This window comes from Oncorhynchus keta, chromosome 11 (genome assembly GCF_023373465.1).
Source record: "Oncorhynchus keta strain PuntledgeMale-10-30-2019 chromosome 11, Oket_V2, whole genome shotgun sequence".
In the NCBI taxonomy this organism is placed as follows: Eukaryota; Metazoa; Chordata; class Actinopteri; order Salmoniformes; family Salmonidae; genus Oncorhynchus; species Oncorhynchus keta.
In genome coordinates, this window is record NC_068431.1 from 21,890,635 (window position 1) to 21,906,170 (window position 15,536).

Here is a 15,536-nt window from a genome sequence, read left to right on the forward strand (position 1 = left end):
TTCTCGTTAATCCAACCACAGTGTCTGATTTCAAAAAGGCTTTTCGGGGAAAGCAGAACATATCATTATGTTAGGTCAGCAACTAGTCACAGAAAGCATTCAGTCATTTTCCAACCAAAGAGAGGTGTCACAAAAAGCAGAAATATAGATGAAATGAATCACTAACCTTTGACAATCTTCATCAGATGACACTCCCAGGACTCAATGTTACACAATACATGTATGTTCTGTTCGATCAAGTTCATATTTATATTCAAAAACCTCAGTTTACATTGGCGCCATGTTCAGAAATGCCTCCAAAACATCTGGAGAAATTGCAGAGAGCCACATCAAATAACAGAAATACTCATCATAAACTTTGATGAAAGATACGTTTTACATAGAATTAAAGATAAACTTGTTCTTAATGCAACCGCTGTGTCAGGTTTTAAAAAGCTTAACGGCAAAAGCACAATATTCAATCATCTGAGAACAGCGTTCAGACACAAAAGCAAGCCATACAGTTACCTGTCAAATTGTGGAGTCAACAAAAGTCATAAATAGCATTATAAATCTTCAATTACCTTTGCTGATCTTCGTCGGAATGCACTCCCAGGACTTCCACAAGAAATGTTTTTTTTTTTCAATTACCTTCATAATTTTGTCCAAATACTTCCGTTTTGTTCTGGGGCGGCAGGGTAGCCTAGTGGTTAGAGCATTGGACTAGTAACCAAAAGGTTGCAAGTTCAATTCCCCGAGCTGACAAGGTACAAAATCTGTCGTTCTGCCCCTGAACAGGCACTGTTCCTAGGCCGTCATTGAAAATAAGAATTTGTTCTTAACTGACTTGCCTAGTAAAATAAAGGTAAAATTAAAAATAAATAAAAATTGTTCGCGCGTTTAGTTCACTATTCCAAAGGCACAATGCGCGAGCGCAAAATCCAGACAAAGTCGAAAGAGTTCCATTACAGTTTGTACATGTCAAACGAGGTTTACAATCAATCCTTAGGGACTTTTTATAATAAATCTTCAATAATATTCCAACCGGACAATAGCGTATTCATAACACAGCAAAAAGAAGGAATGGCGCGCCCACGTGACCGCGCAGTAAACAACTGATTGGCCACAGCTTAGTCCACTTGTTCAAATAGCTCTTATTCAACCCCCTTCCACAATAGAAGCCTCAAACAACTTTCGAAAGACTGTTGACATCTGCTGGAATCCTTGGGAAGTGCAATCTGGCCCCATAGACACAGCATATTCAATCACTCCTGGGCTGCAGTCACCTATCCGGACCCGTTTTACTGCCTACGCGGAGCCCCACCGGGCCTTCACAACTGGACTGCCGACGTTATCTACCCGAAGAAGATCCGGCTGGCTCCTCCGTCGCGACGTTACCTGAACGCCCATCTGCGGCCTGCTAACCGTTAGCTGTCTTACCGGCTGCTCTCAGAATAGACAATCGGACAATTTTTTTTATTTTTTATTATTATGTTTCTTCTTGGGCCTCTATAACTATATCTATTGTTTTTATTTTATTTTTGTTGTTGTGTGATTTGGACTAATCCCCTCTACCACACGGAACCCCACTAATCTACTGACGGAACGCAAGAGGTGGCTAACAACAGACCTCCATCCTATGCTAGCTTGCTACCGATGTCCTGGCTAGCTGTCTCAATCGCCGTGACCCCCAAACCAACCACTCCACTCACTGGACTCTTTTGATCACTCGACTAAGGATGCCTCTCCTTAATGTCAATATGTCTTGTCCATTGCTGTTCTGGTTAGTGTTTATTGGCTTATTTCACTGTTGAGCCTCTAGTCCTGCTCACTATACCTTATCCAATTTATTAGTTCCACCACCCACACATGCAATGACATCCACCCACACATGCAATGACATCTCCTGATTTCAATGATGTTTCTAGAGACAATATCTCTCTCTTCATCACTCAATACCTAGGTTTACCTCCACTGTATTCACATCCTACCATACCTTTGTCTGTACATTATACCTTGATGCTATTTTAACGCCCCCAGAAACCTCCTTTTACTCTCTGTTCCAGACGTTCTAGACGACCAATTCTTATTGCTTTTAACCGTACCCTTATTCTTCTCCTCCTATGTTCCTCTGGCGATGTAGAGGTGAATCCATGCCCTGCAGTGCCTAGCTCCACTCCTATTCCCCAGGCGCTCTCTTTTGATGACTTCTGTAACCGTAATAGCCTTGGTTTCATGCATGTTAACATTAGAAGCCTCCTCCCTAAGTTTGTTCTATTCACTGCTTTAGCACACTCTGCCAACCCGGATGTTCTAGCTGTGTCTGAATCCTGGCTTAGGAAGACCACCAAAAATTCTGAAATTTTAATTCCAAATTACAACATTTTCAGACAAGATAGAACTGCCAAAGGGGGCGGTGTTGCAATCTACTGCAAAGATAGCCTGCAGAGTTCTGTCCTACTATCCAGGTCTGTACCCAAACAATTTGAACTTCTACTTTTAAAAATCCACCTCTCTAAAAACAAGTCTCTCACCGTTGCCGCCTGCTATAGACCACCCTCTGCCCCCAGCTGTGCTCTGGACACCATATGTGAACTGATTGCCCCCCATCTATCTTCAGAGCTCGTGCTGCTAGGCGACCTAAACTGGAACATGCTTAACACCCCAGCCATCCTACAATCTAAACTTGATGCCCTCAATCTCACTCAAATTATCAATGAACCTACCAGGTACCCCCCCAAAGCCTTAAACACGGGCACCCTCATAGATATCATCCTAACCAATTTCCCCTCTAAATACACCTCTGCTGTCTTCAACCAAGATCTCAGCGATCACTGCCTCATTGCCTGCATCCGTAATGGGTCAGCGGTCAAACGACCTCCACTCATCACTGTAAAACGCTCCCTGAAACACTTCAGCGAGCAGGCCTTTCTAATCGACCTGGCCGGGGTATCCTGGAAGGATATTGATCTCATCCCATCAGTAGAGGATGCCTGGATATTTTTTTTAAATGCCTTCCTAACCATCTTAAATAAACATGGCCCATTCAAGAAATTTAGAACCAGGAACAGATATAGCCCTTGGTTCTCCCCAGACCTGACTTCCCTTAACCAACACAAAAACATCCTATGGCGTTCTGCATTAGCATCGAACAGCCCCCGTGATATGCAGCTGTTCAGAGAAGCTAGAAACCGTTATACACAGGCAGTTAGAAAAGCCAAGGCTAGCTTTTTCAAGCAGAAATTTGCTTCCTGCAACACTAACTCAAAAAGTTCTGGGACACTGTAAAGTCCATGGAGAATAAGAACACCTCCTCCCAGCTGCCCACTGCACTGAAGATAGGAAACACTGTCACCACTGATAAATCCACCATAATTGAGAATTTCAATAAGCATTTTTCTACGGCTGGCCATGCTTTCCACCTGGCTACTCCTACCCCGGTTAACAGCACTGCACCCCCAACAGCAACTCGCCCAAGCCTTCCCCATTTCTCCTTCTCCCAAATCCATTCAGCTGATGTTCTGGAAGAGCTGAAAAATCTGGACCCCTACAAATCAGCCGGGCTAGACAATTTTGGACCCTTTCTTTCTAAAATTATCTGCCGAAATTGTTGCCACCCCTATTACTAGCCTGTTCAACCTCTCTTTCGTGTCGTCTTAGATTCCCAAAGATTGGAAAGCAGCTGCGGTCATCCCCCTCTTCAAAGGGGGGGGGACACTCTTGACCCAAACTGCTACAGACCTATATCTATCCTACCATGCCTTTCTAAGGTCTTCGAAAGCCAAGTCAACAAACAGATTACCGACCATTTCGAATCTCACCATACCTTCTCTGCTATGCAATCTGGTTTCAGAGCTAGTCATGGGTGCACCTCAGCCACGCTCAAGGTCCTAAACGATATCTTAACCGCCATCGATAAGAAACATTACTGTGCAGCCGTATTCATTGATCTGGCCAAGGCTTTCGACTCTGTCAACCACCACATTCTCATCGGCAGACTCGACAGCCTTGGTTTCTCAAATGATTGCCTCGCCTGGTTCACCAACTACTTCTCTGATAGAGTTCAGTGTGTCAAATCGGAGGGTCTGCTGTCCGGACCTCTGGCAGTCTCTATGGGGGTGCCACAGGGTTCAATTCTTGGACCGACTCTCTTCTCTGTATACATCAATGAGGTCGCTCTTGCTGCTGGTGAGTCCCTGATCCACCTCTACGCAGACGACACCATTCTGTATACTTCCGGCCCTTCTTTGGACACTGTGTTAACAACCCTCCAGGCAAGCTTCAATGCCATACAACTCTCCTTCCGTGGCCTCCAATTGCTCTTAAATACAAGTAAAACTAAATGCATGCTCTTCAACCGATCGCTACCTGCACCTACCCGCCTGTCCAACATCACTACTCTGGACGGCTCTGACTTAGAATACGTGGACAACTACAAATACTTAGGTGTCTGGTTAGACTGTAAACTCTCCTTCCAGACCCATATCAAACATCTCCAATCCAAAGTTAAATCTAGAATTGGCTTCCTATTTCGCAACAAAGCATCCTTCACTCATGCTGCCAAACATACCCTTGTAAAACTGACCATCCTACCAATCCTCGACTTTGGCGATGTCATTTACAAAATAGCCTCCAATACCCTACTCAACAAATTGGATGCAGTCTATCACAGTGCAATCCGTTTTGTCACCAAAGCCCCATATACTACCCACCATTGCGACCTGTAATCTCTCGTTGGCTGGCCCTCGCTTCGTACTCGTCACCAAACCCACTGGCTCCATGTCATCTACAAGTGCCCTGCTAGGTAAAGTCCTCCCTTATCTCAGCTCGTTGGTCACCATAGCATCTCCCACCTGTAGCACACGCTCCAGCAGGTATATCTCTCTAGTCACCCCCAAAACCAATTCTTTCTTTGGCCACCTCTCCTTCCAGTTCTCTGCTGCCAATGACTGGAACGAACTACAAAAATCTCTGAAACTGGAAACACTTATCTCCCTCACTAGCTTTAAGCACCAACTGTCAGAGCATCTTACAGATTACTGCACATGTACATAGCCCACCTATAATTTAGCCCAAACAACTACCTCTTTTCCAACTGTATTTAATTTATTTATTTATTTTGCTCCTTTGCACCCCATTATTTTTATTTCTACTTTGCACATTCTTCCATTGCAAAACTACCATTCCAGTGTTTTACTTGCTATATTGTATTTACTTTGCCACCATGGCCTTTTTTGCCTTTACCTCCCTTCTCACCTAATTTGCTCACATTGTATATAGACTTGTTTATACTGTATTATTGACTGTATGTTTGTTTTACTCCATGTGTAACTCTGTGTTGTTGTATATGTCGAACTGCTTTGCTTTATCTTGGCCAGGTCGCAATTGTAAATGAGAACTTGTTCTCAACTTGCCTACCTGGTTAAATAAAGGTGAAATAAATATTGGATAGGCAATCACTTAAATGAAACTGCAAACCTCAGATTTCTCACTTCCTGGTTGGATTTGTCTCAGGTTTTTGCCTGCCATATGAGTTATGTTATACTCACAGATATCATTCAAACAGTTTTAGAATCTTCAGAGTGTTTTCTATCCGATACGAATCATAATATGCATATATTAGTATCTGGGACAGAGTAGCAGGCAGTTTAATATGGGCACCTTATTCATCCAAGCTACTCAATACTGCCCACTGTCACCAAGAAGTTAAGGTAAAAGTAAGGGCTACGTTTAGGGTTAGGGTTTAGCAGCTGTCTTCAGTTCAATGTCTGTTTAGCTACCTGAGATCTGCTTGTGTTCAATGGATCAATGAACATTCTCTGTCTCTCTCTCCATGCCAGGAGCATTTTCATATTTCCTACTACCTGGCCTCAGATAGTGTCTGTCTGTCTGTCTGTCTATCTCCTCGTGTGGCACTCATCCGGATGCCTACTCATTTGTTTAGACAGCCTGCACGTCTGATTTCTCCCCATGAAAGACAATGTTGACGCGATGCCAAGCCGCACACACTGGGGTGTCATTCAACTGACAGCCAATTAAGCTTGCTAATGCTAATCCGGGCGGGTTCACTCAACGTTTGTCGAACGTTTGTCCCTTTACAGTCGGGCTGACTTAATGTTTCTCTAACGCTTCTTCCTCCCTTCTCTCGCAGATTGTCAGTGTTGGAAAACATGTCAAAGGCTACCATTACATCATGGCTAACTTGGTGAGGAAAAAAAATCCTGGCATGTCTTGACTACACCATTTCTCTCTCATTCTCTCATTCTCTCTCTCTCTCTCTGTCTCTGTCTGTCTCTCTCTCTGTCTCTCTGTCTCTCTCTCTCTCTCTCTCTCTCTCTCTCTCTCTCTCCACGTCTATGTAATTAGTATTCAGCCCATTTCCACAGTGACAGTGTATTAATGATGTCCAGAACAGGACAGCTCAGTGTTTGTGTGTGTGCATCTACATGTGAGTGACTGTGTGTGTGTGTGTGACAGTACTGGAGGCATCAGAGCACTGGGCTGGGAGAGATTACTGTTGGCACAATCCTTCTTACCAGCCCTCTGCTGCAGAAGCAGGGCGTCGACACAATTCAGGCTCAGCCGGTGATCCCAGATCTTAGAAAAGGCTAGGGGAAAGAACTGTCTGGTGTCCTTTTTTGTTGCGGTATAACAATGCTCTGTCTCTCTTTCTCTCTCTCCCTCCCCCTCTGTTTATTTCTCTCCCTCTTTTCATCTACCTTTTGCATGCCTTCCTCATTCTCCTTACTTCTCTCCATTGATGTCTTTCTCTCTCTCTCTCCCCAGGGTTTTAAGGACATCAACCTCGAGCGCTTCATGCATGGCGGGGCCAACGTGTCAGGCTTCCAGCTAGTGGACTTCAGCAACCCCATGGTCATCAAGCTGATGCAGCGCTGGAACAAGCTGGACCAGAGGGAGTACCCAGGCTCCGACAGCCCCCCGAAGGTAACACCCTGACAGGGATTAAGTCTCCTCTAATGTCATGCCTTTCCCCCATTTGCTGAAGAGCGACAGCCCCCCGAATGTACACCATGCCTGGAGTAAGGTCTTCTCCCCTAAGGTTCTCTCCTGTATCTCTCCTCTAAGGCATGGGGGATAGAACCCATGGAGGATTTAAAAGAGCTGAGCCCAAGTCAATACAATTCTTCAGTAGATAACCTCTAGTTCTGACTGACTGACTGACTGACTGGCTGGCTGGCTGGCTGGCTGGCTGACTGACTGAATAGCTGGCTGACTGACTGTGTGTAGGATTACTTTAGACTCTGGTCAGTCTGGTCTGGTGCATGGGAAGGTGGCTTTAGGATTCTACAGGACCAACTGCAGAGGTGTGGGTTTGCCTGCTAGGGCTGGGAGATATGCAGACGCACACTTACACAGACACGCATACACACACACACTTAGAATACATTACAGTACCTGCTAACTGTGGTGCAGTCTCGTGGAGAGGTTCAGGCTATGTGATTGTGTCACAATCTCCTCGTTGTCTCACACCTGTGGACTTTCTTAGTATTGGAATAGTGTAGCCCAATGCCTGAGGGAGCTCCACTCTTGCTAGGGGCCATGAGAAATGTGAAATGTGCTGGACCCATGCTTTAAAAATTCTATCCAGAAGATTCTGGACGTTGCTAATTAACCAGCTAAGGAACTTAAAATGGTTTGGATGAAACATCAAAGAGAAGTTGAAAATAATCTCAAATGTTGAAAATATTATAAACTCTCCCTTTAAGGGGCTCTGTGACCAGCAGTCACCTACCACCCAGACACATCAGTGCGTCATGAGTCAGAATCTCTGAGGGCTGATCTGAGATGCATTTCCTAGGAATAGATGGGAGGGGAAGGGAGGGGTAGGGAGGGAGTGATGGACGGAGAGAGAGCGAGTGGGGGGTAGGTAGGGGAGAGATGGTATGGAGGGGGCATCATCATCAGCACTGTTGTTGGTCCACACTGGGGGCCATTGGCCCTAGCTGCGAGGATGTGACGGACTGACCGATTTAAGCTATATTGCTGTGCCACGACGCCCAGTGTGTGTGTATGCTTGTGTTTTTGCTCCAATATCCATGCAGATCACTCAAGATTGACTTCAAAATTGAACATCTGTCTATGTCCTGAGGAGGTCGGGAAATGCCTTCAAAACCGGCCACTAGGGGCAACAGTGCTATTTCCATGAAGTGGGCTTGGGGTTTGCGTTGTGGACAGGGGTGGTGAACGGGCATAATCCCATTACTCCGGATCTGAAGGTCTCGTGTTCTGTCCCAGTGGTAGATAGATATTCATTTTATTTTTATTATCCTAGCCTATCTTAACTCAGCCATGCCTAAATGTAATGTTTTAACCCTATCCAAAACCTTTGAAAATGTGAGGTTTCAAGAAAATGTACTGGCTTGAGCAAGACGAATGAAGGGTGTCAAAAACACTTTGAAATTTGATGTTTGGAGCAACTTTGAAATTTGATCTTTGGAGAAACGTGGATAAACGTCAGAATCTAAAGTGAAATTGGTAAAACCATTCCAATGTTCTCCCTACCAAACAGCCCTTCTGGTGTACAGTAGCACCATCCATCATTTTTCCTTTTGTAATTAGTGGAGCCCAACAGTGTTCTGGTCACAGTCTAGATCAGGGATGTCAAACATACGGCCCATGGAGAGTTTTGGTCAAACGTAGTGCACTATATAGTGAATAAACTATCCAAAATGGTTATTCAGCTGTTCCCATAGGAGAACCTTTTTTGGTTCCAGGTAGAACTCTTTTTGGTTCCAGTTAGAACTCTTTTGGGAGCCATGTAGAAGCCATTGTGGAAAGGGTTCTACATGGAACACAATATGATTGTACTTGGAACCAAAAGGTTTCTAACTGGAACCAAAAAGGGTTCTTCAAAGGGTTCTCCTATGGTGACGGCCGAATAACTCTTTTAGGTTCTAGATAGCACCTTCCCAGGTCCACGAACCAAGGCAGTATTTCATTATAACCACACTTTGGATGTGTTGTGATTTGTAGGTTGGTTATGACTTGTAGTATTATGGAACTTGGCCTGCGGGTGGTTTGAGTAAAAAATAAATAAATACAAAAAAAAAAATTGTGAATGGTGGGGGACGAACTCATTATACTTTAAAATAACTAAAAGCAAATGGAAACTGTGTAGAAATTATAATGGACCTGCATTCATATAGTTTCTTTCCTGTGTACAGCCTACTGATAATCAGTACAATTAAAACTAGACAGTCAAGGAGCATGGTAAATTCCAAAAACAATAGATAGAGGACCATTTTTATCAATTTTGCTCACAAGGAAATATATAACATTTTCAGTGCGGCCCTCCGGACTTCGTTGAAGACCGAATGCGACACCCGGGGCAAAATGAGTTTGACACCCCTGGACAAAACAGCTACAACACCCTCCTCTCCCCATTCATAACTCCTTGGCAGGACTGTCCCTCTTCTATTTAAGTGCCCAGACTCTTACCAATGCCAAAAATGTACCAGTTTGTGCCAGCCATTCATCTCCAGGGAGCGGGTGGCATCAGCGTTGGTTATCAAACTGTTTATTGCCCCCCTTGACCCTTGTTGGTGTAGGCAGCTTGTCCACTCCTGGCACAGGGTTGGTGGTCCACACACACACACACACACACACACACACACACACACACACACACACACACACACACACACACACCGTGGCCCCCACAGAGAGCTGAAATGAACAAGGGTGGAAGGAGAGCGGTGTTAATGAGAAGGATTTCCCCAGGCCAGAGTGAAGATGAAATGAACTCTCTAATAAGGATTTCCCCAGGCCAGAGTGAAGGTTAAATTAACTCTCCAATAAAGATTTTCCCAGGCCAGAGTGAAGGTTAAATTAACTCTCCAATAAGGATTTTCCCAGGCCAGAGTGAAGGTTAAATTAACTCTCCAATAAGGATTTTCCCAGACCAGAGTTGAACGTTAAATTAACTCTCCAAAAGGATTTTCCCAGACCAGAGTGAAGGTTAAATTAACTCTCCAATAAGGATTTTCCAAGGCCAGAGTGAAGGTTAAATTAACTCTCCAATAAGGATTTTCCCAGGCCAGAGTGAAGGTTAAATTAACTCTCCAATAAGGATTTTCCCAGACCAGAGTTGAACATTAAATTAACTCTCCAAAAAGGATTTTCCCAGACCAGAGTGAAGGTTAAATTAACTCTCCCACATTGGATAACTGATTCCAGGCCCACTCTCAGACTTTCTCTCTCTCTCTCTCTCTCTCTCTCTCTCTCTCTCTCTCTCTCTCTCTCTCTCTCTCTCTCTCTCTCACACACACACTCTCACACTCTCTCACACTCACACACACACACCATCCACTGTGTCTATCAGCAGCACACTGATTGTTTAAGCTCTGCCTGGTCCTGGCCAAACTGATCCTGATATGAGCCATGACAAGCTGATGTGATTGGCTACACTGTTACTGCCTTCATCTGTAACGCATTACCAAATCTCTCTTTCTCTTTAAACTAGTTCTTTAAGACGGGGTTATTGTTAGGTGACTGCTAATGAATTTGGCATCACATGGCGAGAGAGTTAGTCACAATAACACAATGTACCTTGCTGTATTACAGGCATTTTGAAAAGTATATTTTTAATGCCCAGTATACAGTATCCTGGGTACTTTCTCTGTTCGGCTATTACATATTACTTCTTGCCACTCTTGTCATTTCCCAAAGTGGAGTAGAATGTTAACTAAAACGTCTGGTACCCAGACTATGTATACTGTACACACACGCAGAAACCTTTGTCTCTTTTCATTGTCACATGGGTGATACACCCCATCCCTCCATCACACACCCCATCCCTCCATCACACACACCTGACGCTTCACTCCTGTTCGCCAGTACACTTCGGCTTTGACCTACGACGGCGTGATGGTGATGGCGGAGGCCTTCAGGAACCTGCGGAGGCAGAAAGTGGACATCTCTCGCAGGGGGAACGCTGGGGACTGTCTGGCCAACCCCGCCGCCCCATGGAACCAGGGCATCGACATGGAGCGCACCCTCAAACAAGTATCTATCACTGCACCTCAAAGACATTTCGGTTCATGAAATAACTACAACCAACTCCCCGGCAAACCGGGAACATTGCCAGAACATTAGCTAAGATTCCCAAAAAGTTCTGGTTAGGGTTTTATACAGTATAACATTCTGTTCTTTAAATGTTCCCAGAATGTTTCATTAGATTAATTGGGTTGTGAGAACAGTGTGGGTACATTGCAGAAGATAGGTTTTCAAAACACAAAATATGCTCAGTTGTGATGACATTCATACAATGTTGGGTTACACAGGACATTCCTATGTTGTAAGCATGTTGACAGAACACCTGGTCTAAGTTCTTTAAAAGGTCCCAGAACATTTCATTAAGTTATGGTAGTTGTCTGGGATGTTGCAACAATATTATTTTGATATTCCTATAGGTTGCATAGAACATTATCACAATGTTCCACAATTTTCCAAAAAGTCTGTATTTATGACGTTCGTAGCATGTTTGAAGCATAGCAAAGTTTTAACTTAATATTCCATTGATATTCAACTAATATACATTTAACTTCTCTTTGAGGTTCTCAGAACATTTAGAACATTTTATATTTTGTTGTTGTTTTACCTAATATTACCACATTCTCAGCATGCAAATTTGTAAATGTCCATAAAACAGAAGAAAGCAGATAGGAAAATATCGCCATTATGTTTCTCTAGAGATATAATGGCAATTCGCATCTGAAAGTGATTGAAGGACACATGTCATTTATATTTAATTCATAGAACATTTGATCACCATATGTGACTCATTTCAGGAAACTAGGCATATGTCATGCGTCACTACTTCACAGGAGAGCAGTTTGAAAAATGTTTACTTTTTATCAAAATGGGTTTTTTGGCAGATATGCCTTCTGGAACATGTGAACTTTCATGTGCCTTAATAACATACTTGTATGCCATCTGTAAATACTAATAAAATAGTTGAATTACCAGACTCGTTGGTTGAGCCACGGAAAAAGACAGGCACCTTCCCACTAGCCATGATTGGCTGAGATAATGGATGGGCTGGACATGCCGAGAGATGAGTTCTGATTGGTCTGTCATGTAGCTCTCTGCTGTCTATAACATGAGCTGGTCAGTATGTGTAGGTAATCCTTTCTAACATACTTTTTTTTAAGGATATAAATTAGTAGAACTGCAAAAGTGTTTCTCTCCACTTTCTGGAGGACCGAGTTTTGAAATCAGGGGAATTAGAGTATGATAGCTAATAAGAGAACACACTGAAGGCTGTTGTAATCCGGAGACAGGTGTTTTATACATCTTCAAACTAAGGGCAACCATGACGTCTGTGACAGAGGGAGAAGTGTCCATCCATGTAAGATAGTCTGGCTAGCTACATTTTCAGATATTACACATTTCTAATTTTTTCAGAAAGTCATTCTAATTTCAAGTTAAAGCGTACTGTTAGCTAGCTAGCTAACGTTAGCTGCCTGGCTCACTAGCTAACGTTACGTTATGCTGCCAAACATACCCTTGTAAAACTGACCATCTTACCGATCCTCGACTTTGGCGATGTCATTTACAAAATAGCCTCCAACACCCTACTCAACAAATTGGATGCAGTCTATCACAGTGCCATCCATTTTGTTACCAAAGCCCCATATACTACCCACCACTGTGACCTGTACTCTCTCGTTTGCTGGCCTTCGCTTCCACTGGCTCCAGGTCATCTACAAGACCCTGCTAGGTAAAGTCCCGCCTTATCTCTGCTCACTGGTCACCATAGCTGCACCCTCCCGTAGCATCCTCCAGCAGTTATATCTCACTTGTCACCCCCAAAACCAATTCTTTCTTTGGCCGCCTCTCCTTCCAGTTCTTTGCTGCCAATGACTGGAACGAACTACAAAAATCTCTGAAACTGGAAACACTTATCTCCCTCACTAGCTTTAAGCACCAGCTTTCAGAGCAGCTCATAGATCACTGCACCTGTACATAGCCCATATATAAATATCCCAAACAACTACCTCTTCCCCTACTGTATTTATTCATTTATTTATTTTGCTCCTTTGCACCACAGTATGTCTACAAATCTGGAAAGAACCATAATTTACATTTACATTACATTTAAGTCATTTAGCAGAACCTTATCCAATGGACTTACAAATGGTGCATACACCTTATGACATCAGTGGAAAGCCAACAATAGTGCATCTAAATCTTTAGGGGGGTGAGAAGGATTATTACCCAATCCTAGGTATTCTTGAAGAGGTGGGGAACCATAAGGTGGTGATTGACTCCGCTGTCCTGGCGTCGTGAGGGAGTTTGTTCCACCATTGGGGGCCAGAGCAGCGAACAGTTTTGACTGGGCTGAGCGGGAACTGTACTTCCTCAGTGGTAGGGAGGCGAGCAGGCCAGAAGTGGATGAACGAACCATAGAGCCTGGAGATGTATTCCCCTCACAGCTCCGTAGGCAAGAACCATGGTCTTGTAGCGGATGTAGCTTCCAACTGGAAGCCAGTGGAGAGAGCCATAATGAGAGAACTTGGGAATTCCAATCAAATCTGATGAGTTGAGAACCAGGCAGGGAGCCCAGCCAACAGTATTGCAGTAATCAAGACTGGAGATGACAAGTGCCTGGATTAATGAGGCATGTATTCCGGATGTTGTAGAGCATGAACCTACAGGAACGGGACACCGCCTTGATGTTAGTTGAGAACGACAGGGTGTTGTCCAGGATCAAAGGTTCTAGCGCTCTGGGAGAACACAATGGAGTTGTCAACCGTGATGGCAGATCATGGAACGGGCAATCCTTCCCCGGGAGGAAGAGGAGCTCCGTCTTGCTGAGGTTAAGGTGGTGATGTATTCCAATCAATGTCTGCCAGAACATGCAGAGATGCGATTCGCCACCTGGTCATCAGAAGGGGGAAAGGAGAAGATTAATTGTGTGTCGTCTGCATAGCAATGATAGGAGAGACCATGAGGTTATGATGAGCCAAGTGACTTGGTGTATAGCGAGAATAAGAGAGGGCCAGAACAGAGCCCTGGGGACACCAGTGGTGAGAGCGCGTGGTGAGAACCATAATGGAGATGTATTCCAATCAAATCAGGTAGAGAACCATAATGGAGATGTATTCCAAGGGTGGAAGGAGGATCTGGTTCACAGTATCGAAGGCAGCCGATAATGGAGATGTATTCCAATCAAATCTGAGAGAACCATAATGGAGATGTATTCCAATCAAATCTGGTGAGAACCATAATGGAGATGTATTCCAATCAAATCTGGAGAGAACCATAATGGTGATGTATTCCAATCAAATCTGGAGAGAACCATAATGGAGTTGTATTCCAATCAAATCTGGAGAGAACCATAATGGAGTTGTATTCCAATCAAATCTGGTGAGAACCATAATGGTGATGTATTCCAATCAAATCTGGAGAGAACCATAATGGAGATGTATTCCAATCAAATCTGGTGAGAACCATAATGGAGATGTATTCCAATCAAATCTGGAGAGAACCATAATGGAGATGTATTCCAATCAAATCTGGAGAGAACCATAATGGAGATGTATTCCAATCAAATCTGGAGAGAACCATAATGGAGATGTATTCCAATCAAATCTGGTGAGAACCATAATGGAGATGTATTCCAATCAAATCTGGAGAGAACCATAATGGTGATGTATTCCAATCAAATCTGGAGAGAACCATAATGGAGATGTATTCCAATCAAATCTGGAGAGAGCCATAATGGAGATGTATTCCAATCAAATCTGGAGAGAACCATAATGGAGATGTATTCCAATCAAATCTGGAGAGAACCATAATGGTGATGTATTCCAATCAATTCTGGAGAGAACCATAATGGAGATGTATTCCAATCAAATCTGGAGAGAACCATAATGGAGATGTATTCCAATCAAATCTGGAGAGAACCATAATGGAGATGTATTCCAATCAAATCTGGAGAGAACCATAATGGAGATGTATTCCAATCAAATCTGGAGAGAACCATAATGGAGATGTATTCCAATCAAATCTGGTGAGAACCATAATGGAGATGTATTCCAATCAAATCTGGAGAGAACCATAATGGAGATGTATTCCAATCAAATCTGGAGAGAACCATAATGGAGATGTATTCCAATCAAATCTGGTGAGAACCATAATGGAGATGTATTCCAATCAAATCTGGTGAGAACCATAATGGTGATGTATTCCAATCAATTCTGGAGAGAACCATAATGGAGATGTATTCCAATCAAATCTGGAGAGAACCATAATGGAGATGTATTCCAATCAAATCTGGAGAGAACCATAATGGAGATGTATTCCAATCAAATCTGGTGAGAACCATAATGGAGATGTATTCCAATCAAATCTGGTGAGAACCATAATGGAGATGTATTCCAATCAATTCTGGAGAGAACCATAATGGAGATGTATTCCAATCAAATCTGGAGAGAGCCATAATGGAGATGTATTCCAATCAAATCTGGTGAGAACCATAATGGAGATGTATTCCAATCAATTCTGGAGAGAACCATAATGGAGATGTATTC

The 15,536-nt window shown here is 43.5% G+C and overlaps 1 protein-coding gene across 3 annotated transcripts in view; it reads left to right on the forward strand.

The window, feature by feature from the left end:
• The window catches only part of LOC118370570 (glutamate receptor 4-like), a 217,932-nt gene that overhangs the window by 138,510 nt on the left and 63,886 nt on the right, over positions 1–15,536 (forward strand). For all 3 annotated transcript variants that reach the window (XM_052529696.1, XM_052529695.1, XM_052529694.1), the window contains exons 5-7: positions 6,131–6,184; positions 6,766–6,924; positions 10,837–11,004. In XM_052529696.1, the coding sequence (XP_052385656.1) occupies positions 6,131–6,184; positions 6,766–6,924; positions 10,837–11,004 (381 nt within the window). The remainder of the gene's footprint in view (positions 1–6,130; positions 6,185–6,765; positions 6,925–10,836; positions 11,005–15,536) is intronic.